This window comes from Coregonus clupeaformis, chromosome 9 (assembly GCF_020615455.1).
Source record: "Coregonus clupeaformis isolate EN_2021a chromosome 9, ASM2061545v1, whole genome shotgun sequence".
Classification (NCBI taxonomy): domain Eukaryota; kingdom Metazoa; phylum Chordata; class Actinopteri; order Salmoniformes; family Salmonidae; genus Coregonus; species Coregonus clupeaformis.
In genome coordinates, this window is record NC_059200.1 from 8,843,448 (window position 1) to 8,867,268 (window position 23,821).

Below are 23,821 nucleotides of genomic sequence, written 5' to 3' on the forward strand. Positions count from 1 at the left end.
TGTGGCACCCTATGACGGTGCCACGTTGAAAATCACTGAGCTCTTCAGTAAGGCCATTCTACTACCAATGTTTGTCTATGGAGATTGCATGGCAGTGTGCTCAATTTTATACACCTGTCAGCAACGGGTGTGGCTGAAATAGCTGAATCCACTAATTTGAAGGGGTGTCCACATACTTTTGTATAAATAGTTTATCTACCTCTATCACTCCAGTAATCCTGCACATTGTAAATATGGTATTGGAACTGACCCTGTATCTAGCTTCTTACTTTCTCATGTTCTTATTTTTATTTCGTGTGTGTTTTTGTTCTACCTTATGTTATTTTTAGTGCTACATTGATGCAAGAAATGCATTTCACTGTACTTGTACATGTGACATTAAAAACTATAATACAATTCTAGTTTCTATCTGACTTTGAACAGCAGACCTATGCATTTCCTTCAATACTCTGAACTGTTTGATCATTACATCATCATTCAACTAAAATCAAACTTAATTTACACAGAACGTTTTACAAAAGTAAATCATGCATCTATTTAGATGAGACCAACAGCATGAATGATTCAGAGTTGCTTTGCTTTCCTAAGTGTTGTCCACATCATAGAAATGGAATTCATTCTATTTCTGTGGTCCACATGATCCTGCCTTTTATTCCCTCCCATCTTCTGACAGAAGCTCGCTTTGTCCTACTGGACAGTGCCTTGCAAAAGTATCCATCCCCCTTGGCGTTTTTCCTATTTTGTTGCATTACAACCTGTAATTTAAATGGATTTTTATTTGGATTTCTTGTAATGGACATACACAAAATAGTCCAAATTGGTGAAGTGAAATGAAAAAGATAACTTGTTACAAAAATTCAAAAAAATAAATAACGGAAACGTGGTGCGTGCATATGTATTCACCACCTTTGCTATGAAGCCCCTAAATAAGATCTGGTGCAACCAATTACCTTTAGAAGTCACATAATTACTTAAATAAAGTCCACCTGTGTGCAATCTAAGTGTCACATGGTCTGTCACATGATCTCAGTATACAGTTGAAGTCGGAAGTTTACATACACTTAGGTTGGAGTCATTAAAACTCGGTTTTCAACCACTCCACAAATTTCTTGTTAACAAACTATAGTTTTGGCAAGTCGGTTAAGACATCTACTTTGTGCATGACACAAGTAATTTTTCCAACAATTGTTTACAGACAGATTATTTCACTTATAATTCACTGTATCACAATTTCAATGGGTCAGAAGTTTGCATACACTAAGTTGACTGTGCCTTTAAACAGCTTGGAAAATTCCAGAAAATGATGTCATGGCTTTAGAAGCTTCTGATAGGCTAATTGACATCATTTGAGTCAATTGGAGGTGTATCTGTGGATGTATTTCAAGGCCTACCTTCAAACTCAGTGCTTCTTTGCTTGACATCATGGGAAAATCAATAAAATCAGCCAAGACCTCAGAATTCTGGTTCATCCTTGGGAGCAATTTTCAAACGCCTGAAGTTACCACGTTCATCTGTACAAACAATAGTATGCAAGTATAAACACCATGGGACCACGCAGCCATCATACCGCTCAGGAAGGAGAAGCTTTCTGTCTCCTAGAGATGAACGTACTTTGGTGCGAAAAGTGCAAATCAATCCCAGAACAACAGCAAAGGACCTTGTGAAGATGCTGGAGGAAACAGGTACAAAAGTATCTATATCCACAGTAAAACGAGTCCTATATCGACATACAGTGGGGAAAAAAAGTATTTAGTCAGCCACCAATTGTGCAAGTTCTCCCACTTAAAAATATGAGAGAGGCCTGTAATTTTCATCATAGGTACACGTCAACTATGACAGACAAATTGAGAAAAAATAAATTATTTGCAAATTATGGTGGAAAATAAGTATTTGGTCACCTACAAACAAGCAAGATTTCTGGCTCTCACAGACCTGTAACTTCTTATTTAAGAGGCTCCTCTGTCCTCCACTCGTTACCTGTATTAATGGCACCTGTTTGAACTTGTTATCAGTATAAAAGACACCTGTCCACAACCTCAAACAGTCACACTCCAAACTCCACTATGGCCAAGACCAAAGAGCTGTCAAAGGACACCAGAAACAGAATTGTAGACCTGCACCAGGCTGGGAAGACTGAATCTGCAATAGGTAAGCAGCTTGGTTTGAAGAAATCAACTGTGGGAGCAATTATTAGGAAATGGAAGACATACAAGACCACTGATAATCTCCCTCGATCTGGGGCTCCACGCAAGATCTCACCCCGTGGGGTCAAAATGATCACAAGAACGGTGAGCAAAAATCCCAGAACCACACGGAGGGACCTAGTGAATGACCGGCAGAGAGCTGGGACCAAAGTAACAAAGCCTACCATCAGTAACACACTACGCCGCCAGGGACTCAAATCCTGCAGTGGGAGACGTGTCCCCCTGCTTAAGCCAGTACATGTCCAGGCCCGTCTGAAGTTTGCTAGAGTGCATTTGGATGATCCAGAAGAGGATTGGGAGAATGTCATATGGTCAGATGAAACCAAAATATAACTTTTTGGTAAAAACTCAACTCGTCGTGTTTGGAGGACAAAGAATGCTGAGTTCCATCCAAAGAACACCATACCTACTGTGAAGCATGGGGGTGGAAACATCATGCTTTGGGGCTGTTTTTCTGCAAAGGGACCAGGACGACTGATCCGTGTAAAGGAAAGAATGAATGGGGCCATGTTTTGTGAGATTTTGAGTGAAAACCTCCTTCCATCAGCAAGGGCATTGATGATGAAACGTGGCTGGGTCTTTCAGCATGACAATGATCCCAAATACACCGCCTGGGCAACGAAGGAGTGGCTTCGTAAGAAGCATTTCAAGGTCCTGGAGTGGCCTAGCCAGTCTCCAGATCTCAACCCCATAGAAAATCTTTGGAGGGAGTTGAAAGTCCGTGTTGCCCAGCGACAGCCCCAAAACATCACTGCTCTAGAGGAGATCTGCATGAAAGAATGGGCCAAAATACCAGCAACAGTGTGTGAAAACCTTGTGAAGAGTTACAGAAAACGTTTGACCTGTGTCATTGCCAACAAAGGGTATATAACAAAGTATTGAGAAACTTTTGTTATTGACCAAATACTTATTTTCCACCATAATTTGCAAATAAATTCATAAAAAATCCTACAATGTGATTTTCTGGAAAAAAAAATTCTCATTTTGTCTGTCATAGTTGACGTGTACCTATGATGAAAATTACAGGCCTCTCTCATCTTTTTAAGTGGGAGAACTTGCACAATTGGTGGCTGACAAAATACTTTTTTCCCCCCACTGTAACCTGAAAGGCTGCTCAGCAAGGAAGAAGCCATTGCTCTAAAAAAGCCAAACTGCACATGGGGACAAATATTGTACTTTTTTGAGAAATGTCCTCTGGTCTGATTTAAACAAAAATAGAACTGATTGGCCATAATGAAAAAAGGGTGATGCTTGCGAGCCGAAGAACAACATCGCAACCGTGAAGCACGGGGGTGGCAGCATCATGCTGTGGAGGTGCTTTGCTGCAGGAGGGACTGGTGCACTTCACAAAATAGATGGCATCATGAGGAAGGAAAATTATGTGGATATATTGAAGCAACATCTCAAGACATCAGTCAGGAAGTTAAAGCTTGGTCGCAAATGGGTCTTCCAAATGGACAATGACCCCAAGCATACTTCCAATGTTGTGGCAAAATGGCTTAAGGACAACAAAGTCTAGGTATTGGAGTGGCCATCACAAAGCCCTGATCTCAATCCTAGAAAATTTGTGGGCAGAACTGAAAAAGTGTGTGCGAGCAAGGAGGCCTACAAACCTGACTCAGTTACACCAGCTCTGTCAGGAGGAATGGGCCAAAATGCACCCAACTTATTGTTGGAAGCTTGTTGAAGGCTACCCGAAACGTTTGACCCAAGTTAAACAATTTAAAGGCAATGCTACCAAATACTAATTGAGTGTATGTAAACTTCTGACCCACTGGGAATGTGATGAAAGAAATAAAAGATGAAATAAATCATTCTCGCTACTATTATTCTGACATTTCACATTCTTAAAATAAAGTGGTGATCCTAACTGACCTAAGACAGGGAATGTTTACTTGGATTAAATGTCAGGAATTGTGAAAAACTGAGTTTAAATGTATTTGGCTAAGGTGTATGTAAACTTCCGACTTCAATCTGTTCTGAAAGGCCCCAGAGTCTGCAACACCACTAAGCAAGGGGCACTTTGAAGACCAATGAGCTCTCCAAACAGGTCAGGGACAAAGTTGTGGAGAAGTACAGATCAGGGTTGGGTTATAAAAAAATATCTGAAACTTTGAACATCCCACGGAGCACCATTAAATCTATTATTAAAAAATGGAAAGAATATGGCACCACAACAAACCTGCCAAGTAAGGGCTGCTCACCAAAACTCACGGACCAGGCGAGGAGGGCATTAATCAGAGAGGCAACAAAGAGAACAAAGATAACCCTGAAGGAGCTGCAAAGCTCCACAGCGGAGATTGGAGTATCTGTCCATAGGACCACTTTAAGCCGTACACTTCACAGAGCTGGGCTTTACGGAAGAGTGGCCAGAAAATAGCCATTGCTTAAAGAAAAAAATAAGCAAACACGTTTGGTGTTTGCCAAAAGGCATGTGGGAGACTTCCCAAACATATGGAAGAAGGTACTCTGGTCAGATGAGACTAAAATTGAGTATTTTGGCCATCAAGGAAAACGCTATGTCTGGTGCAAACCCAACACCTCTCATCACCCCGAGAACACCAGTCACCAGGGGGGGAATAGTTATGCACTATCAGGTTTTCAGTTTTTTGTCTTATTTCTTGTTTGTTTCACCCCCAAAAATATTTTGCATCTTCAAAGTGGAAGGCATGTTGTGTTAATCAATTGATACAAACCCCACAAAATCAATTTTAATTCCAGGTTGTAAGGCAACAAAATAGGAAAAATGCCAAGGGGGGTGAATACTTTCGCAAGCCACTGTATGTCTTTCTTCTTTCCATTTTCACACGCAACAACTGTAGATTAGCCATTTTGGTGATTTAACTGCCCCACAACCAAAAGTTATAAGGTTGATATACTGTAGTAGTCTATCAAAGTATTCAACAGTACTACTTTTGCACATGTACAGTATGTGTAGATAGTACATTTTATGTTTATGCTATCAATATATTTACATTTACATTTAAGTCATTTAGCAGACGCTCTTATCCAGAGCGACTTACAAATTGGTGCATATATCACAAACAATTTCTGCATATTGGTTATTGATTTGTACACGTTAAAACCTTTTAATTGTAACTACATGCAATTTAAAATGTAATCTACAGTCGTGGTCAAAAGTTTTGAGAATGACACATATTAATTTTCACAAAGTCTGCTGCCTCAGTTTTTATGATGGCAATTTGCATATACTCCAGAATGTTATGAAGAGTGATCAGATGAATTGCAATTAATTGCAAAGTCCCTCTTTGCCATGAAAATGAACTAAAATCCCCCCCAAAAAACATTTCCACTGCATTTTAGCCCTGCCACAAAAGGACCAGCTGACATCATGTCAGTGATTATCTCATTAACACAGGTGAGAGTGTTGATGAGGACAAGGCTGGAGATTACTCTGTCATGCTGATTGAGTTAGAATAACAGACTGGAAGCTTTAAAAGGAGGGTGGTGCTTGAAATCATTGTTCTTCCTCTGTTAACCATGGTTACCTGCAAGGAAATACGTGCCGTCATCATTGCTTTGCACAAAAAGGGCTTCACAGGCAAGGATATTGCTGCTAGTAAGATTGCACCTAAATCAACCATTTATCAGATCATCAAGAACTTCAAGGAGAGAGGTTCAATTGTTGTGAAGAAGGCTTCAGGGCGCCCAAGAAAGTCCAGCAAGCGCCAGGACCGTCTCCTAAAGTTGATTCAGCTACGGGATCGGGGCACCACCAGTGCAGAGCTTGCTCAGGAATGGCAGCAGGCAGGTGTGAGTGCATCTGCACGCACAGTGAGGCGAAGACTTTTGGAGGATTGCCTGGTGTCAAGAAGGGCAGCGAGGAAGCCACTTCTCTCCAGGAAAAACATCAGGGACAGACTGATATTCTGCAAAAGGTACAGGGATTGGACTGCTGAGGACTGGGGTAAAGTCATTTTCTCTGATGAACCTTTCCGATTGTTTGGGGCATCCAGAAAAAAGCTTGTCCGGAAAAGACAAGGTGAGCGCTACCATCAGTCCTGTGTCATGCCAACAGTAAAGCATCCTGAGACCATTCATGTGTGGGGTTGCTTCTCAGCCAAGGGAGTGGGCTCACTCACAATTTTGCCTAAGAACACAGCCATGAATAAAGAATGGTACCAACACATCCTCCGAGAGCAACTTCTCCCAACCATCCAATAACAGTTTGGTGACGACCAATGCCTTTTCCAGCATGATGGAGCACCTTGCCATAAGGTAAAAGTGATAACTAAGTGGCTCGGGGAACAAAACATCTACATTTTGGGTCCATGGCCAGGAAACTCCCCAGACCTTAATCCCATTGAGAACTTGTGGTCGATCCTCAAGAGGCGGGTGGACAAACAAAACCCCACAAATTCTGACAAGAATGGGCTGCCATCAGTCAGGATGTGGCCCAGAAGTTAATTGACAGCATGCCAGGGCAGATTGCAGAGGTCTTGAAAAAGAAGGGTCAACACTGCAAATATTGACTCTTTGCAAAAACTTAATGAAATGGTCAATAAAACACTTTGACACTTATGAAATGCTTGTAATTATACTTCAGTATACCATAGTAACATCTGACAAAAATATCTAAAAACACTGAAGCAGCAAACTTTGTGAAGACCAATACTTGTGTCATTCTCAAAACTTTTGACCACGACTGTATGTTATCCCGAAAGTAAATATTTATAATGAGAGTACTATAAACAATAACTAGTAATGCTGCATACTCCAAGAAATGTTAAAATCTCACCTTTCTGGTAAAAAATTTTTATAAATTGCTGAGGTGTAGTCACTTTTGAGGACACAAGCTCAAGTATAGTACAAATATGATAAAAATATGAAAATTTGAAATATTTTATATGATGCATTTCCTATTCAACAAAACTGTATAAATATAAAATATATTTTGATTTGTTTAACACTTTTTTGGTTACTAAATGATTCCATATGTGTTATTTCATAGTTTTGATGTCTTCACTATTATTCTACAATGTAGCAAATAGTAAAAATAAAGAAAAACCCTAGAATGAGTAGGTGTGTCCAAAGTTGACTGATACTGTATATGCTTTCTAAATATAGTATAATCAAATTAGAAAACCACTAACTATAAGGTTTCACTTTCCTTATAACTGTAAAATACATATTTGTATGTTTAGTGTTAGAGAAAATGTGCATATTCTCTAAAGGTCTCTCTTGATCAAAACGTCTGCCCCCACCGCTGTGAATGTCACACAGAGCTCTAGCTTGGCTTCCTGAATTTGTTAGGAACTTTCCTTTCATATAATATTAATATTGTCCATATATGACAAACAGAACGTTGTAAAACATTTTTCTTATCTATATATTATTTTTGATGAATGCTAAAGGATTGCAGGCATGTGCTTTGTCAGCGGCTTTGACATACAGTGGGGAGAACAAGTATTTGATACACTGCCGATTTTGCAGGTTTTCCTACTTACAAAGCATGTAGAGGTCTGTCATTTTTATCATAGGTACACTTCAACTGTGAGAGACGGAATCTAAAACAAAAATCCAGAAAATCACATTGTATGATTTTTAAGTAATTAATTTGCATTTTATTGCATGACATAAGTATTTGATCACCTACCAACCAGTAAGAATTCCGGCTCTCACAGACCTGTTAGTTTTTCTTTAAGAAGCCCTCCTGTTCTCCACTCATTACCTGTATTAACTGCACCTGTTTGAACTCGTTACCTGTATAAAAGACACCTGTCCACACACTCAATCAAACAGACTCCAACCTCTCCACAATGGCCAAGACCAGAGAGCTGTGTAAGGACATCAGGGATAAAATTGTAGACCTGCACAAGGCTGGGATGGGCTACAGGACAATAGGCAAGCAGCTTGGTGAGAAGGCAACAACTGTTGGCGCAATTATTAGAAAATGGAAGAAGTTCAAGATGACGGTCAATCACCCTCGGTCTGGGGCTCCATGCAAGATCTCACCTCGTGGGGCATCAATGATCATGAGGAAGGTGAGGGATCAGCCCAGAACTACACGGCAGGACCTGGTCAATGACCTGAAGAGAGCTGGGACCACAGTCTCAAAGAAAACCATTAGTAACACACTACGCCGTCATGGATTAAAATCCTGCAGCGCACGCAAGGTCCCCCTGCTCAAGCCAGCGCATGTCCAGGCCCGTTTGAAGTTTGCCAATGACCATCTGGATGATCCAGAGGAGGAATGGGAGAAGGTCATGTGGTCTGATGAGACAAAAATAGAGCTTTTTGGTCTAAACTCCACTGCGTCGTGTTTGGAGGAAGAAGAAGGATGAGTACAACCCCAAGAACACCATCCCAACCGTGAAGCATGGAGGTGGAAACATCATTCTTTTGGGATGCTTTTCTGCAAAGGGGACAGGACGACTGCACCGTATTGAGGGGAGGATGGATGGGGCCATGTATCGCGAGATCTTGGCCAACAACCTCCTTCCCTCAGTAAGAGCATTGAAGATGGGTCGTGGCTGGGTCTTCCAGCATGACAACGACCCGAAACACACAGCCAGGGCAACTAAGGAGTGGCTCCGTAAGAAGCATCTCAAGGTCCTGGAGTGGCCTAGCCAGTCTCCAGACCTGAACCCAATAGAAAATCTTTGGAGAAAGCTGAAAGTCCGTATTGCCCAGTGACAGCCCCGAAACCTGAAGGATCTGGAAAAGGTCTATATGGAGGAGTGGGCCAAAATCCCTGCTGCAGTGTGTGCACACCTGGTCAAGACCTACAGGAAACGTATGATCTCTGTAATTGCAAACAAAGCTTTCTGTACCAAATATTAAGTTCTGCTTTTCTGATGTATCAAATATTTATGTCATGCAATAAAATGCAAATTAATTACTTAAAAATCATACAATGTGATTTTCTGGATTTTTGTTTTAGATTCCGTCTCTCACAGTTGAAGTGTACCTATGATAAAAATTACAGAGCTCTAGATGCTTTGTAAGTAGGAAAACCTGCAAAATCGACAGTGTATCAAATACTTGTTCTCCCCACTGTAGGTTTAAGCCAGGAGTTGAAGGACAGTCAGAAGAGTGAATGAAATGGTAGGAGGGACATCCCAGCTTCAAGTTGTTTCAGATTTCAAATCCTATGTCACACAGGCACAAAAAATGTACAGTACTACTGTGTCCGTGGGAACCAGGGCTATTAATCAATGGTGTCCATAGATCGATTTATAAGTGAAAATGTCGGTCGGAACCGGTACCAGAACCACGCAGGTCCCCTAAACAGGGGACTTTACATCTAAGAGGTTTTTAAAGCTGTGTTTTGACATTGGGCTATTTATCAAAATGTCTTGTCAACAGGAAGCAGTCAAAGCATAATTTTCAATTTAAGTTTTAGGAATATGAATAGAACTTTCAACATTAATTTCCAATGGTATTGTACTTAATCAGGTAAAAACTGCTGAATGAGTCGAAAAAAACGTGCTGCAATTGATTTATTTTGATGATATACCAAAAATCAACAAATTGTGTTTGCCCTGCCTACTCAAAGTAAACAACTGCATTCCATATTTTGTAACTATATAATACATTTTCATCTGTTCCCAAATTCAAAAACATGATGTTTAAAGGGACATTTCAAAATTGTTCAACTTCATCTCCAGCACAACCCCAACATCAAAAATATACAGTGTCTTCGGAAAGTATTCAGAACCGTTGACTTTTTCCACATTGTTAGGTTACAGCCTTATTCTAAAATGTATTAAATTGTTTTTTTTCCCCTCATCAATCTACACACATTACCCCTTAATGACAAAGCAAAAACAGGTTTTTAGAAATGTTGGCTAATGTATTAAAAGTAACAACTGAAATATCACATTTACATAAGTATTCAGACCCATTACTCAGTACTTTGTTGAAGCACCTTTGGCAGCGATTACAACCTCGAGTCTTCTCGGGTATGGCGCTGCAAGCTTGGCACACCTGTATTTGGGGAGTTTCTCCCATTCTTCTCTGCAGATCCTCTCAAGCTCTGTCAGGTTGGATGGGGAGCGTTGCTGCACAGCTATTTTCAGGTCTCTCCAGAGATGTTCGATCGGGTTCAAGTCTGGGCTCTGGGCCACTCAAGGACATTCAGAGACTTGTCCCGAAGCCACTACAGCATTGTCTTGGCTGTGTGCTTAGGGTCGTTGTCCTGTTGGAAGGTGAAACTTCACCCCAGACTAAGGTCCTGAGCGCTCTGGAGCAAGTTTTCATTAAGTATCTCTCTGTACTTTGCTCCGTTCATCTTTGCCTCGATCCTGACTAGTCTCCCAGTCCTTGCCGCAGAAAAACATCCCCACAGCATGATGCTGCCACCACCATGCTTCACCGTAGGGATGGTGCCAGGTTTCCTCCAGATGTGATGCTTGGCATACAGGCCAAAGAGTTCAATCTTGGTTTCATCAGACAAGAGAATCTTGTTTCTCATGGTCTGAGAGTCTTTAGGTGCCTTTTGGCAAACTCCAACCGGGCTGTCATGTGCCTTTTACTGAGGAGTGGCTTCCGTCTGGCCACTCTACCATAAAGGCCTGATTGGTGGAGTGCTGCAGAGATGGTTGTCCTTCTGGAAGGTTTTCCCATCTCCACAGAGGAACTCTGGAGCTCTGTCAGAGTGACCATTGGGTTCTTGGTCACCTCCCTGACCAACGCCCTTCTCCCCCGATTGCTCAGTTTGGCCAGGCGGCCAGCTCTAGGAAGAGTCTTGGTGGTTCCAAACTTCTTCCATTTATGAATGATGGAGGCCACTGTGTTCTTGGGGACCTTCAATGCTGCAGACATTTTTTGGTACCCTTACCCTGATCTGCGCCTCGACAAAATCCTGTCTCGGAGCTCTACTGACAACTCCTTCGACCTCATGGCTTGGGTTTTGTTATGACATGCGCTGCCAACGGTGGGACCTTAAATAGACTGGTGTGTACCTTTCCAAATCATGCCCAATCAATTGAATTTACCACAAGTGGACTCCAATCAAGTTGTAGAAACATCTCAAGAATGATCAATGATAACAGGATGCACCTGAGCTCAATTTCGAATCTCATAGCAAAGGGTCTGAATACTTATGTAAATAAGGTATTTCTGTTTTAGATTTTTAATACATTTGCAACAATTTCTAAAAACCTGTTTTCGCTTTGTCATTATGGGGTATTGTGTGTAGGTTGATGAGGAAAACATTTTATTTAATCAATTTTAGAATAAGGCTGTAATGTAACAAAATGTGGGAAAAGGGAAGGGGTCTGAATACTTTCCGAATGTGCTGTATATGACTTGTTAAGCAAATGTTTACTCCTGAACTTATTTAGGCTTGCCATAAAAGGGGTTGACTACTTATTGACTCAAGACATTTCAGCTTTTCATTTTGAATTAATTTGGGGAAAAAATGAAAACATAATTCCTCTTTGACATTATGGGGTATTGTGTGTAGGCCAGTGTAAAACAAATCTCAATAGAATCCATTTTAAATTCAGGCTGTAACACAACAAAATGTGGAAAATGTCAAGCGGTGTGAATACATTTACATTTTACATTTAAGTATTTACTTTCTGAAGGCATGTGGTCCTCTGTAGCTCAATTGGTAGAGCATGGCGCTTGTAACGCCAGGGAAGTGGATTCGTTCCCCGGGACCACCCATACGTAAAAATGTATGCGCACATGACTGTAAGTCGCTTTGGATAAAAGCGTCTGCTAAATGGCAAATTATTATTGTTATAAGGCATCCCGATTATTTTTTATTTTTTTACATTATCTGGTACTTTACTAACCTTTGCCTGCTCATAGTTGGTTAAAATCACATGATGCAAAAGTGTTTTTGATGATATCATCTGGCGTGCATATTTTTTACTACAAAACATAGAAACGCGCCGTTTTCACAAAAATTGATATTGGGATGATGAAAAATTGTTAAATGAAGTTGGCCTGGCTCACTTTGAATGTTGCAGTTTCAGCTAACTAAATTACTCAATACGTTTCAACTATAAACATTTAAAAACATCAGGCCTACTTGAGTATACATTAATTATTTATTCTCGAAATGAATCTAGCAGTATTTGGACCCAAGTTACTACACCAGCTTCCCCATAATTAAAATGTTAAGAAGCGCAGACTCAATTTTGGATTCAAGGACGAAGGAGTCCCTGACGAGTGTGACGAATGTGAGTGCAGGTACCATATGAGATTGTAAAGATGATTGATGGTCAGAAGCAGCCGAATGGATTGTACAATAGCCTGCGAAACTGTGTCAAACTCTTTGCAAGTTAGATAAACCATGAAAGTGTGCATATAATAACGTAGCCTCGGCTCCCGGATGCTGTAACTGTGTGCAAACGGTATCAAAGTAGTGCACTGAAGTAAAGTTTGGCTACATCTATACTTTTGAGTGTTCAGTGAGAATAAACAGCAGACACTGCATACATTCTTAATACTGTATTTATTTTCCAGTTTTAATTACAATAATCATGTACACACCATGCTCCTGCTGACGAGCAAACACAGAGGCATCCTAGCCTGTCAAATCACCAGTCAGTCCTTCAAAATAATACAAAAATAAGTCAGAATACACAAAGCGAATATACACCACATTATTTTAGACCAGGGATCTCCAACCATTGTTCTGGGTCGGTCCCTGTGTTTGCTTCTTGTAGTTCTGTCTTTAATTGGTGAACTGTACATCAAATGGACTGAATGACGACATCACTCCAGGGTATTCCAGGCCCTGGTTAGAGCACTCCTATTCAGGGATTGATCCATTACTGAAATAGTTGGATCACATCACCCATGGTCAATATATCTCAATTCATGTAGACTTGCAGAGGTTCTCGAATACGTTAATTTATCATTTCTTTCAACTGGAAGCTAAAATGATTTAGTACCAATGTGTTGAGTTTGCCCCTCTCCTTTCTCTTTCCATCCCTTGTTAACTACTTACCTTGGCATGCATAAACCCTACCTTATGTACATTCACATCTTCCCCCAACCCTGACCTGTTAATAATGCAAACATCTCAGATAATCCAACTGCTTTAATCCCAAACCCACATCTCTTATCTATAGCCTAATTTTACAGATTAGCATTATGAGAAAAATAAATAAAAGAAAAAAATACATGCAGCTAAAGATCAGCATCAGAGGCAAGAAAATCATGATGATAAAGTGATAGGCTATTTAAACATACAGAAGGTAAAGCTAAACAAAAGAGTCCCCAAATACCAGCTATATCTGCCCCTTAGCAAAAGCTTGAACTTAAAACATACAGTATGGGTCATTTGAGAACTTAATTGAGCTGCAACTCTTTAGCTTATTGATATATATATATATATATATTTTAAATAAACAAATCCAATCCAACGGGACTGTTTTACAGCACACTGCAGTATCAATGTGTTACTGGGTATTTAGACATCAAAACCTTTTCTGACTTTGCACTCTAGATTCCCCTGAAGAGGGGTATCAGCAGCCCATCAGCAGAGGAGTTAAATGTGAGCCAACGGTGGGGTGGTCCAAGTCCAAACACACCAAGACAGTCGTGAAGAGCCTATTCCCCCACAGGAGACTGAAAAGATTTGGCATGGGTCCTTAGATCCTCAAAATGTTCTACAGCTGCACCAGAGAGCATCCTGACTGGTTGCATCACCGCCTGGTTTGGCAACTGCTCGGCCTCCGACCGCAAGGCACTACAGAGGATAGTGCATACGACCCAGTACATCACTGGGGCCAAGCTTCCTGCCATCCAGGACCTCTATACCAGGTGGTGTCAAAGGAAGGCCCTAAAAATTATCAAAGACTCCAGCCACCCTAGTCATAGACTGTTCTCTCTGCTACCGCACGGCAAGCGGTACCGGAGCGCCAAGTCTAGGTCCAAAAGGCTTCTTAACAGCTTCTACCCCCAAGCCATAAGACTCCTGAACAGCTAATCATGGCTACCCGGACTATTTGCATTGCCCCACCCCACCCCCACCCTCCTCTTTTACGCTGCTGCTACTCTGTTTATTATTTATGCATAGTCACTTTACCTCTACCCACATGTACATATATTATCTCAAATTACCTCGACTAACCGGTGCCCTCGCACATTGACTCTGTACCGGTACCCCGTGTATATAACCTCACTACTGTTATTTTATTTTACTGCTGCTTTTTAATTATTTGATTTTTGGATTTTTTTCTTAAAAACTGCATTGTTGGTTAAGGGCTTGTAAGTAAGCATTTCACTGTAATGTCTACACCTGTTGTATTCGGCGCATGTGGCAAATAAAATTTGATTTGTACAAGAGATGTGGCCACTAGTGGGTGGGGCCATTGATTCGAGTTTGACAGCACACAGCTGAGTCCATGGTTGGATCATTCTCCCATGCTTAGGGTAGGCAACACTAGTCTTGGTAAGCTTAGCTCCAGACACTAAAACCATGTGATCCAACTAATATTAGCTCGCACGCTGCACAATTTAAGGGAACTAATTTGAAGAAGGAACAACTGTGATCAGCTAAATCGAACGACTTAGTTCCTGACTGGGTTGAGAACTGGAGTTCCCCAGCAGCCTTGCTTTATACAATTTACAGGCACACATACATACACAAACCACACACACAAATGCACAATCTACATCTATAGCTTAGCCAAGCAGCAGCGCCATGGCTCCATGTGGCTTAGTGTCCTTGTTCATGGTTAGTGCACTCGTTGTCCATTGATAACAACGTCATCAAACTCCTCCTACAGGAGGAAAACAGAGAGAACAGCAGAGTTAATCGTCATAATAACACTTACAGCCATGAAATGTCAACAAGTTTATGACAGACAAAAAAAGGAAGCTCAAACATGTACAATGCTAACTGTAACTCCCCCAGACCACCCTCACATCTTCGCTCTCCCTCTCCTCCTCTTCATCCTGGGCCTGTGTGTCAGAGGCCCCTCTAGCCTTGAGCAGGGCCTGTACCTCCTTGTTGGGCCTGTGCAGGGCGCAGTAGAGGGCTGTGTGGCCTGCATAGGAGGGCTGGTCTACATTGGCCCCCCCCTGCAGCAGTAGCTGCACCAGCCTGGGGCTCTGGGACTCCACGGCCCAGTGTAGAGGGGAGCGGCCTGAGCCCAGGTCCTGGAGGGGCAGGAGGGGAGAGAGGCATCATCATAACCTTGCTCATTAAGTAAGGGGACCTTTAATAATGAGTTTGATGGATGAAGTACTGAGGCATGTTGGAACCTAGCGGGCTTAGAGGACCCACCCTGTCTACAGCAGTCTGATACAGTAACTCATGTGGGCTACTCACCCTCTGGTTAACATTGGCTCCTGCCTCAATCAGCATGCTGATTATGTCCTCCTTGCCCCTCTGTACTGCCAAATGCAGTGCACTCACCCCTGAAAGAGAGAGCGAGAAAGAGAGAGAGCGGGAGGGAGACATTACAAATAGAGAAACAAAGGTAAGCAGGGATGATAGTTACAGTATGCAGAGTTTCTAACGGTACAATAACTGGCTCCATGTCCTCTGGGTGATCCGTGTACCTGAGTAGTTGGTGACATGCAGGTAGTCAGTGCTCTGGCAGTTGGAGGTGATCTCTCGTACACAGTCCTGCCTCAGCTCCCTGACGGCCAGGTGCAGTGGTGTGTTCCCTCCCCTCTCCTGGACTTCAGCGCTCGCAGCACCCCACAGCAGCCCTCGCACAAACTGGGCCTGGTCCACTATGACAGCCAGGTGAAGGGCAGTCTGACAGACAGAGAGGAAGTAAGGAGGGAGAAGAAAATAAGTGGACGAATAGTAACCAAAGGAGGAGACGTGAGAGGGACAAGAGAAGGGTAAGGAGACCAAGAAAATGGAAGTGGACATGTGTTAATTGCATGTTAGTTTTATTGTCCCATGTGTAAGCGCTTTCCCAACAATGCAGTAATCAATATCAGTAGTAAAATATATACTATAAAATAAAGTAGAACAAAAAATACACCAGAAATAGAAATAAAAACACGAGAAAGTAAGTAAGCTACACTACATGACCAAAAGTATGTGGACACCTGCTCGTCGAACATCTCATTCCAAAATCATGGGCATTAATATGGAGTTGGTCCCCCTTTGCAGCTAAAACAACCTCCACTCTTCTGGGAAGGCTTTCCACTAGATGTTGGAACATTGCTGCGGACACTGATGTTGGGCGATTAGGCCTGGCTCGCAGTCAGCGTTTCAATTCATCCCAAAGGTGTTCGATGGGGTTGAGGTCAGGACTCTGTGCAGGCCAGTCAAAGTTCTTCCACACCAATCTCGACAAACCATTTCTGTACGGACCTCACTTTGTGCACGGGGGCATTGTCATGCTGAAACAGGAAAGGGCCTTCCCCAAACTGTTGCCACAAAGTTGGAAGCACAGAATCTTCTAGAATGCCACTGTATGCTGTAGCGTTAAGATTTCCCTTCACTGGAACTAAGGGGCCTAGACCGAACTATGAATAACAGCCCCAGACCATTATTCCTCCTCCACCAAACTTTACAGTTGGCACTATGCATTTGGACAGGTAGCGTTCTCCTGGCATCCGCCAAACCCAGAGTCGTCCGTCGGACTGCCAGATGGTGAAGCGTGACTCATCAGTCCAGAGAATACGTTTCCACTGCTCCAGAGTCCAATGGCGGCAAAATTTACACCACTCCAGCCGACGCTTGGCATTGCGCATGGTGATCTTAGGCTTGTGTGTGGCTGCTCGGCCATGGAAACCCATTTCATGAAGCTCCCGACGAACAGTTCTTGTGCTGACGTTGCTTCCAGAGGCAGTTCGGAACTCGGTAGTGAGTGTTGCAACCAAGGACAGACAATTTTTACGTGCTACAGCACTCGGGAGTCCTGTTCTGTGAGCTCGTGTGGCCTACCACTTCGTGGCTGAGCCGTTGTTGCTCCTAGACATTTCCACTTCACAATAACATCACTTACAGTTGACCGGGGCAGTTCTAGCAGGGCAGACATTTTACGAATTGACTTGTTGGAAAGGTGGCATCCTATGACGGTGCCACGTTGAAACTCACTGAGCGCTTCAGTAAGGCCATTCTACTGCCAATGTTTGTCTATGGAGATTGCATGGCTATGTTCTCTATTTCATACACATGTAAGCAATGGGTGTGGTTGAAATAGCCAAATCCACTAATTTGAAGGGGTGTCCACATACTTTTGTATATACAGGGTCAGTTCCAGGGTCAGTACCAATACCATATTTACAATGTGCAGGAATACTGACATGGTAGGGCTAGATATGTATAGGGCACAAGAGGTTGGTGGCACCTTAATTGGGGAGGACGGGCTCATGGTAATGGCTGGAGAGGAATTAGTGGAATGGTTTCAAATACATCAAAACACATGGTTTCCATGTGTTTGAAGCCATTCCATTCACTCCGTTCCAGCCATTATTATGAGCCATCCTCCTCTCAGCAGCCTCCACTGGTATAGGGGTAAGGTGACTTGGCGTTAGGATATAAGATCAACAGAGTAGCAGCAGCGTATGATGATTGTATGCGTGTATGTAGAGTAAGTATGAATGGGTGGAGTGTGTGTGTTGGAGTGTCAGTGTGAGGTTCAATGCAGATAGTCCATGTAGCCATTTTGTTAGCTATTTAGCAGTAAATCCCCCATTGTGAAATCCCCATATGCTGGCGTGGCGGATCTCGGTTCAGTAGAGCAGTGTAACACTTAGCTATTAGCAATGCTGGTGTATTTATTAAATCACTTTTTCACAGCATCCCTTTTGATTTAAACCAAACTTTCCATATGTGTTTGCCCACAGAAGAAATGGTCAGAAAGTTACTTTTTGGACCTGAATGCCAAAACATTCAGGAGATAGAGGTGCTCAAAGTTGACCCATTTTGCGTACCCCATCATACCATGAAACATGCATATCTTCATCACTGGAAAATATAAATAGTTGAGATTGATATCATCTAAATGCTTACAAACAGGGTTGTCAAATGTTTTGTAATAAAAATGTAACCTTTAACGGCAATTGTAAAAGAAAAATGTCAACTCCCGATTTTTTTCCATATTTGCATATGTTCTAGCTTACTTAGACCCTGCTTTACATCATCTGAGGTTTTTGTGTTGTGCCAGCCATCGGTTGAGACACAGCATACTCTTGAATACAGGGTGGGTGCAATAATGTGCTGAACAAAAATATAGAGTGCCTTCTGAAATTATTCAGACCCTTTTACTTTTTCCACATTTTGTTACGTTATTCTAAAATGGATTAAATAAAACATTTCCCCCAGCAATCTACACACAATACTCCATAATAACAAAGCAAAAACAGTTTTTTTGAATTTTTTCCTAAAGGACTCTCAGACCATGAGAAACAAGATTCTCTGGTCTGATGAAACCAAGATTGAACTCTTTGGCCTGAATGCCAAGCGTCACGTCTGGAGGAAACCTGGCACCATCCCTACGGTGAAGCATGGTGGTGGCAGCATCATGCTGTTGGGATGTTTTTCAGCGGCAGGGACTGGTAGACTAGTCAGGATCGAGGGAAAGATGAACGGAGCAAAGTACAGAGAGATCCTTAATGAAAACCTGCTCCAGAGCTCTCAGGACCTCAGACTTGGGTGAAGGTTCACCTTACAACAGGACAACGACCCTAAGCACACAGCCAAGAAGTGGCTTTGGGACGAGTCTCAGAATGTCCTTGAGTGGCCTAGCCAGAGCCCAGACTTGAACCTGATCGAACATCTCTGGAGAGACCTGAAAATAGATGTGCAGCGATGCTCCCCATCCAACCTGACAGAGCTCAAGAGGATCTGCAGAGAAGAATGGGAAAAACTCCCCAAATACAGGTGTGCCAAGCTTGTAGTGTCATACCCAAGAAGACTCAAAGCTGTAATCGCTGCCAAAGGTGCTTCAACAAAGTACTGAGTAAAGGGTCTGAATACTTATGTAAATGTGATAATTCAGTTTATTTTTTATAAATCTGCAAACATTTCTAAAAACCTGTTTTTTGCTTGTCATTATGGAGTGTGTAGATTGATAAGGGGAAAAAATGATTTAATCAATTTTAGAATAAGGCTGTAATGTAACAAAATTTGGAAAAAGTGAAGGGGTCTGAATCCTTTCCGAATGCACTGTGTATGTGTGTGTGTGTGTGTGCGTGTGTATTTTAAAGAAATTATAAAAACAGTTTGACAACCCGGTTTGTAATCTTTTAAATGATATGAATCTCAACCGTTTATCCATTACAGTGATGAAGACATGGATGTCTCATTGTATGGTGGGGGTATGCAAAATAGGTCAACTTCAACCACCTTTATCTCTTGAATGTATTGGCATTCAGGTCCAAAAAGTCACTGTTCTGAGCATTTCTACAATGGGAAAATATATATGGAAGGTTTCGTTCAAATCAAAAGGGGTGTTGTCAAGTGATTGAATTCAAATGGATTTAACCTACAGCGTTGCTCCCTATTGTATTGGGTTGCGCAATAACAGTCTGTGGGAAGCCAGAAGTTAAATACAATTCCATTTCAACTTACTGTGCCGGTGGGCAGGACGATTGGTCATTAAAAGGGGGGGAATTTGTTACAAAATATCTAAAGGAATATATTACTAAACAGACTTCCCAAACGTGGGTCTGTTGTAGACCCACTTCCTCTCTGCTTACCTCATGTCAAAATAAAAGTCCCCCACAAGTTATTCATTTTTTGTCCACATAAGGCACACTTGCAGGACTTTTATTTTTACATGACGGTTAGCAGAGAGGAAGTCGGTCTACAACAGACCTACATTTGGAAAGACTTTAATAATACGTTCCTTTAGATATTTTATCGCAAATTCCCCCGTAAATACTCCAGTGTTACTAATGCAGCTGTGTGTCCCTGAGCTTACCTGTCCCAAATGGTTCTGGATGTCCAGGTAAGGCACCCAGCTCCGGTCCAGTGCTATCACCCCCAGAAGGTACTGTACGAAGGCCCAGTGCTCGTGGATAAGAGCCAAGTGAAGAGCCCTATGAGCATAGGAGATGTTTGAGATAACAAGTACAAATAGCCAACAAACTGCTGTTCATCATGTGAATAGTAAGGAGAGGCTGCTCACGTGTCTCCATCCTCAGACACAAAGTTCAGTGTGTTGAACATCTCTCTCCGTCTTTCCTCCTCCGGGCTTGGTGCTGCTTGCCTCCCACTGTCATCCACTGTATCACTGATAACTGGTTCATTCAGGTGCATGGTCCCCAGCCCCTGTGATATACTCCCCATCGTCTCATCTGTAATTGAGTCCCCTATAGCGGAGTCCAACCTCTCTTCACCTCCCGGTGAACTACAGTCCATGGGGCGCTTGTCAGTCTCATCCAGTGATGGGTAGGAGGTCGTGTAAGGAGGGGCCCTGGGCCCCCAGGTTTGGGATGTCTCATTGCTGAAGGGGTCATCCAGACTCAGCGCTGCTCCACTAAGACATTCTAGCCCACTGTCGCACCAATCCTCCGGTGAAGAAGTACCCAGAGCTTCGTGTTTGTCAAGCCCGAAGCGAAGTTCAGGCCGTGTAGTCGGCTTTCCAGAATCGCACCTGGGCTGAATACCAGCCATTACGAATACTGTTGCTAGCTAGCTATGCAATTTGTATAGACTCCTTTGCAATAATAGCAATAACAGCTGGTTAGAATTGATGTATATTTACTTTTAGTAGCTAACCTGATAGACCGTTTGCTAAAGCAAAGTAGCAGGCTAGCTGTGCTGTCAAGCTGGCAACTGTCTGCACTAGCAGTTGGCTAGCTAGCAAGTTAAAGTGCTAGGACCAGGCTAAGAAAACAGCGCATGGCGCTGCAACTAAGCTCTAACTGATATCATCAAAGTTCATATTTTAAAAGGTTATTTAAGGAGTAAAATAAATGTTACCGTGTTAAGTTGTTTACAAGTCAAGGCGTCTTGCTAAAGAGTTGTCCTGGGGAATTCCCAACCTCTCCAGTCTAATGTTAGAAGGATCAAAATACAGTGAAAGTAGGTCCTGCGCGCATGCGTGTAATGGCATATCTGATTGGTCCTTTATTACAGTACTGCCACAGACTAAAGGGGAAACCTGGTTAGTTACCAGCAGCGCTCTAAATACTACTGTACATGTCTCTGATTACCAGTATCTTCGGTACTGCCATTTTCATATTTACAGTGAGATAGTCAGATAATACATTATTCATTTCATTTTTGGCTTCATTCATCTCAGTCAATACATTCCTTTACAGACAATTGCTGGGTTTGCTCTGAAAGCCTGCTTTATATTGCATATGTCTGTCTGTCTTTTGAAGAGCATAATAGTCCAAATGGTCTTGATCCTTGAAACCACCATCAATTAATTTGATTGCATTAACTGTTAGTATCACCGAATGAACAAAGATCACCTGGAGTAAAAGAAAAGAACTAGAAGTCAGATGGATTTTATGAGGATATCGTATCCACATCCACAGGGTGGCGCCAGAGGTGTACACGAAAACCGTAAGCAAAATGATCGTCGACAACAAAGGTTCAGGGACAAACGACGCTCTATTTTTTCTCATGATTCATTACTAATTGCAACTAATTTGTTGAATGCAATAACGGTATGAGATATTCCATTTCCATTTCACAGAAAATACATTTCAGAAAAACCCCAAAAGGAAAATAAGGAAATTCAGCAAAGAAAGATGCTACATGACATGATTATGGTATTTCATGGTTAATTTTGTGTGAAAATGTGTTCAAAGAAACTGCAGGAATACCTGAGTGTCAGAGAATGCAGAGGGTTGTTTGAAGGTGATGAAGGGTGTGTGTGTGTGTGTGTGTGTGTGTGTGTGTGTGTGTGTGTGTGTGTGTGTGTGTGTGTGTGTGTGTGTGTGTATGTATGAATGAATGAGAGAGGCACTCAAATCATAACACCTTAACGAATTCTCACCTCCAGTATCACCATCCAACAGAGGAGAAAGAAGTGATAGAGAGAAAAATGACATGGTCTGATGGACATTATGTCAGTCTGAAAAAGAAAGAGGAACAACCCCTTCCATAGCCTGGCATGCAGGTCCTTCTGTGCTGCTCTCTCTGCTGCCCGTGCTAGTAGTACTACTAGCAGTAGCACAGGGCTGATGGATGGCAGCAACCTGCTGTCAGGGGCAATTAGGAAATAAGATTAGCCTGCACCTAATTTATGCAGCCATGTATTGATTTGGAAGGTGAATGTGCATGTATGGGGCAGAGGAGGCTGGTGGGAGGAGCTATTGGAGGACGGGCTCATTGTAATGGCTGGAATGGAATTAATGGAATTGAGTCAAACATGTGGTTTCCATGTTTGATACGTTCCCTTTATTCCAATTCAGCCATTTCAATGAGTCCGTCCTCCTATAGCTCCTCCCACCAGCCTCCTCTGGTGTTGGGGGATGGTTTTAGAGATTGGAGGGAAGGGGTTTAGAAAAAAATGGCTAAGTAAATTATGTCAACCAGCTAGTGGCCCATGGAAAGGCATGTGTACCGTGTAGGGATGGTGGAGGTAGCAGGGTTTAGTTCAGCACAGCACAGCAGCACGTGGCAATGACAAAGATGAACTGCTGCTGCAGATGAACATATGGATAATTAGCATGGGAGCTGAGCTCAGACTGGTCGTCCTGCTCTGTATGTGAGGAGGGGAGAGGAGGCGCTCCCCATGGGAGGCCCATGATTTGGAGCTGATGGGGGAGGGAGGGAGGAGGGAGAGATCACCACTCTACACTACAGCAGCTCTCTGAAAAGTGCTGGCCTTTGCTCTTCTGTGGACATTCTTCAATGCTGGCAGCAGCACAAGAATCCCCTCCGCACCTCTTCTCCATCCTACCTCGACCCCCCTTTCCCCAGATCACTGTGGTGATCTCATATACAGTCATTGGAAGATCTTACAGGAGAGAGATAGTGAGGTTAAACGAGAAGTTCACTTTATTTGAACCAAATCTCTATTTTCTATGTAAATATAAAATGTATATTCAGTTTTATGCATCTAGAGCGATACTGCTCCGTGTAGCTCACAATACTTTTCCCTCACAAAATGGAATATAACGTTGCAGATAAAGTTAGAATTACACAATTTAATGTGTACAACATTTAATAAAGACCTGCATCACTATACTGAGAGCGTTGCCATTTCTAAAATTACGTATTTGGGTGTTTTTGGAGCCGTTGTTCATGTTTTTCTGTGCCCCTTCAACTGCTGAACAAGCATGAAGAAGTATATCGCTGATGGGGTACGTTTCTCAAAAACAAGTGAGATCACAAAAAAAGTGTCTGGGCACTTTATAACATGCCATTTACATCGAAAATAGAAATTTGGTTCAAATAAAGTGAACTTCTCCTTTAAGTAAGCACTCTGCCTATTTTAACAGCAGTACTAACAGACTACTGAGTTCTACCGGGGTGCTCATCTGCTCTAACACAATATGAAGTGTGTTTCTGTGCACGCGTGCTTGTGAGTTTCTGTTTGACCTCTGCTCTGAAAGTGATGAAGGATGTATGTGCTCCTACTGTAACTGACTCTACGCTGCTCTGGCCTTCTGTGTTTGATTCATTTAGGCACTAGCAGATGTGAAAATAACTGTCCAGATGTGCCTTAAATCAAGCATGGAGGACAGGAGACAGCAGGGAATTTTGGGAATCAAGACTACTTGCGAAAACAATTTTTTTCAAGGTGAGAACT

The 23,821-nt window shown here is 42.3% G+C and overlaps 1 protein-coding gene across 2 annotated transcripts; it reads right to left on the reverse strand.

The window, feature by feature from the left end:
- Positions 1-14,394: 14,394 nt before the first annotated feature.
- On the reverse strand, positions 14,395-21,256 carry LOC121573685 (NF-kappa-B inhibitor alpha). Of its 2 annotated transcripts, none has more exons than XM_041885850.2 (6): positions 20,237-21,256; positions 20,030-20,147; positions 15,699-15,900; positions 15,466-15,554; positions 15,138-15,293; positions 14,395-14,914 (listed from the first exon to the last, which is right to left on the reverse strand). In XM_041885850.2, the coding sequence occupies exons 1-6, from the start codon at positions 20,722-20,724 to the stop codon at positions 14,870-14,872; spliced, it is 1,098 nt and encodes a 365-aa protein (XP_041741784.1). In that variant the 5' UTR covers positions 20,725-21,256; the 3' UTR covers positions 14,395-14,869. The 2 variants fall into 2 exon arrangements, with proteins under 2 accessions (XP_041741784.1, XP_041741783.1); XM_041885849.2 differs by having other exon boundaries at positions 15,060-15,293; positions 20,237-21,249.
- Between the last annotated feature and the right edge of the window lie 2,565 nt (positions 21,257-23,821).

Coding starts and splice junctions, on each gene's coding strand:
- LOC121573685 (XM_041885849.2), bottom strand. CDS start 20,724: ATGGCTGGTATTCAGCCCAGGTGCGATTCTGGAAAGCCGACTACACGG. Junction 15,294..15,465: donor GAGCCAATGTTAACCAGAGG/GTGAGTAGCCCA, acceptor CTGCCCCTCCAG/GACCTGGGCTCAGGCCGCTC. Junction 14,915..15,059: donor AGGAGAGGGAGAGCGAAGAT/GTGAGGGTGGTC, acceptor TTCCTCCTGTAG/GAGGAGTTTGATGACGTTGT.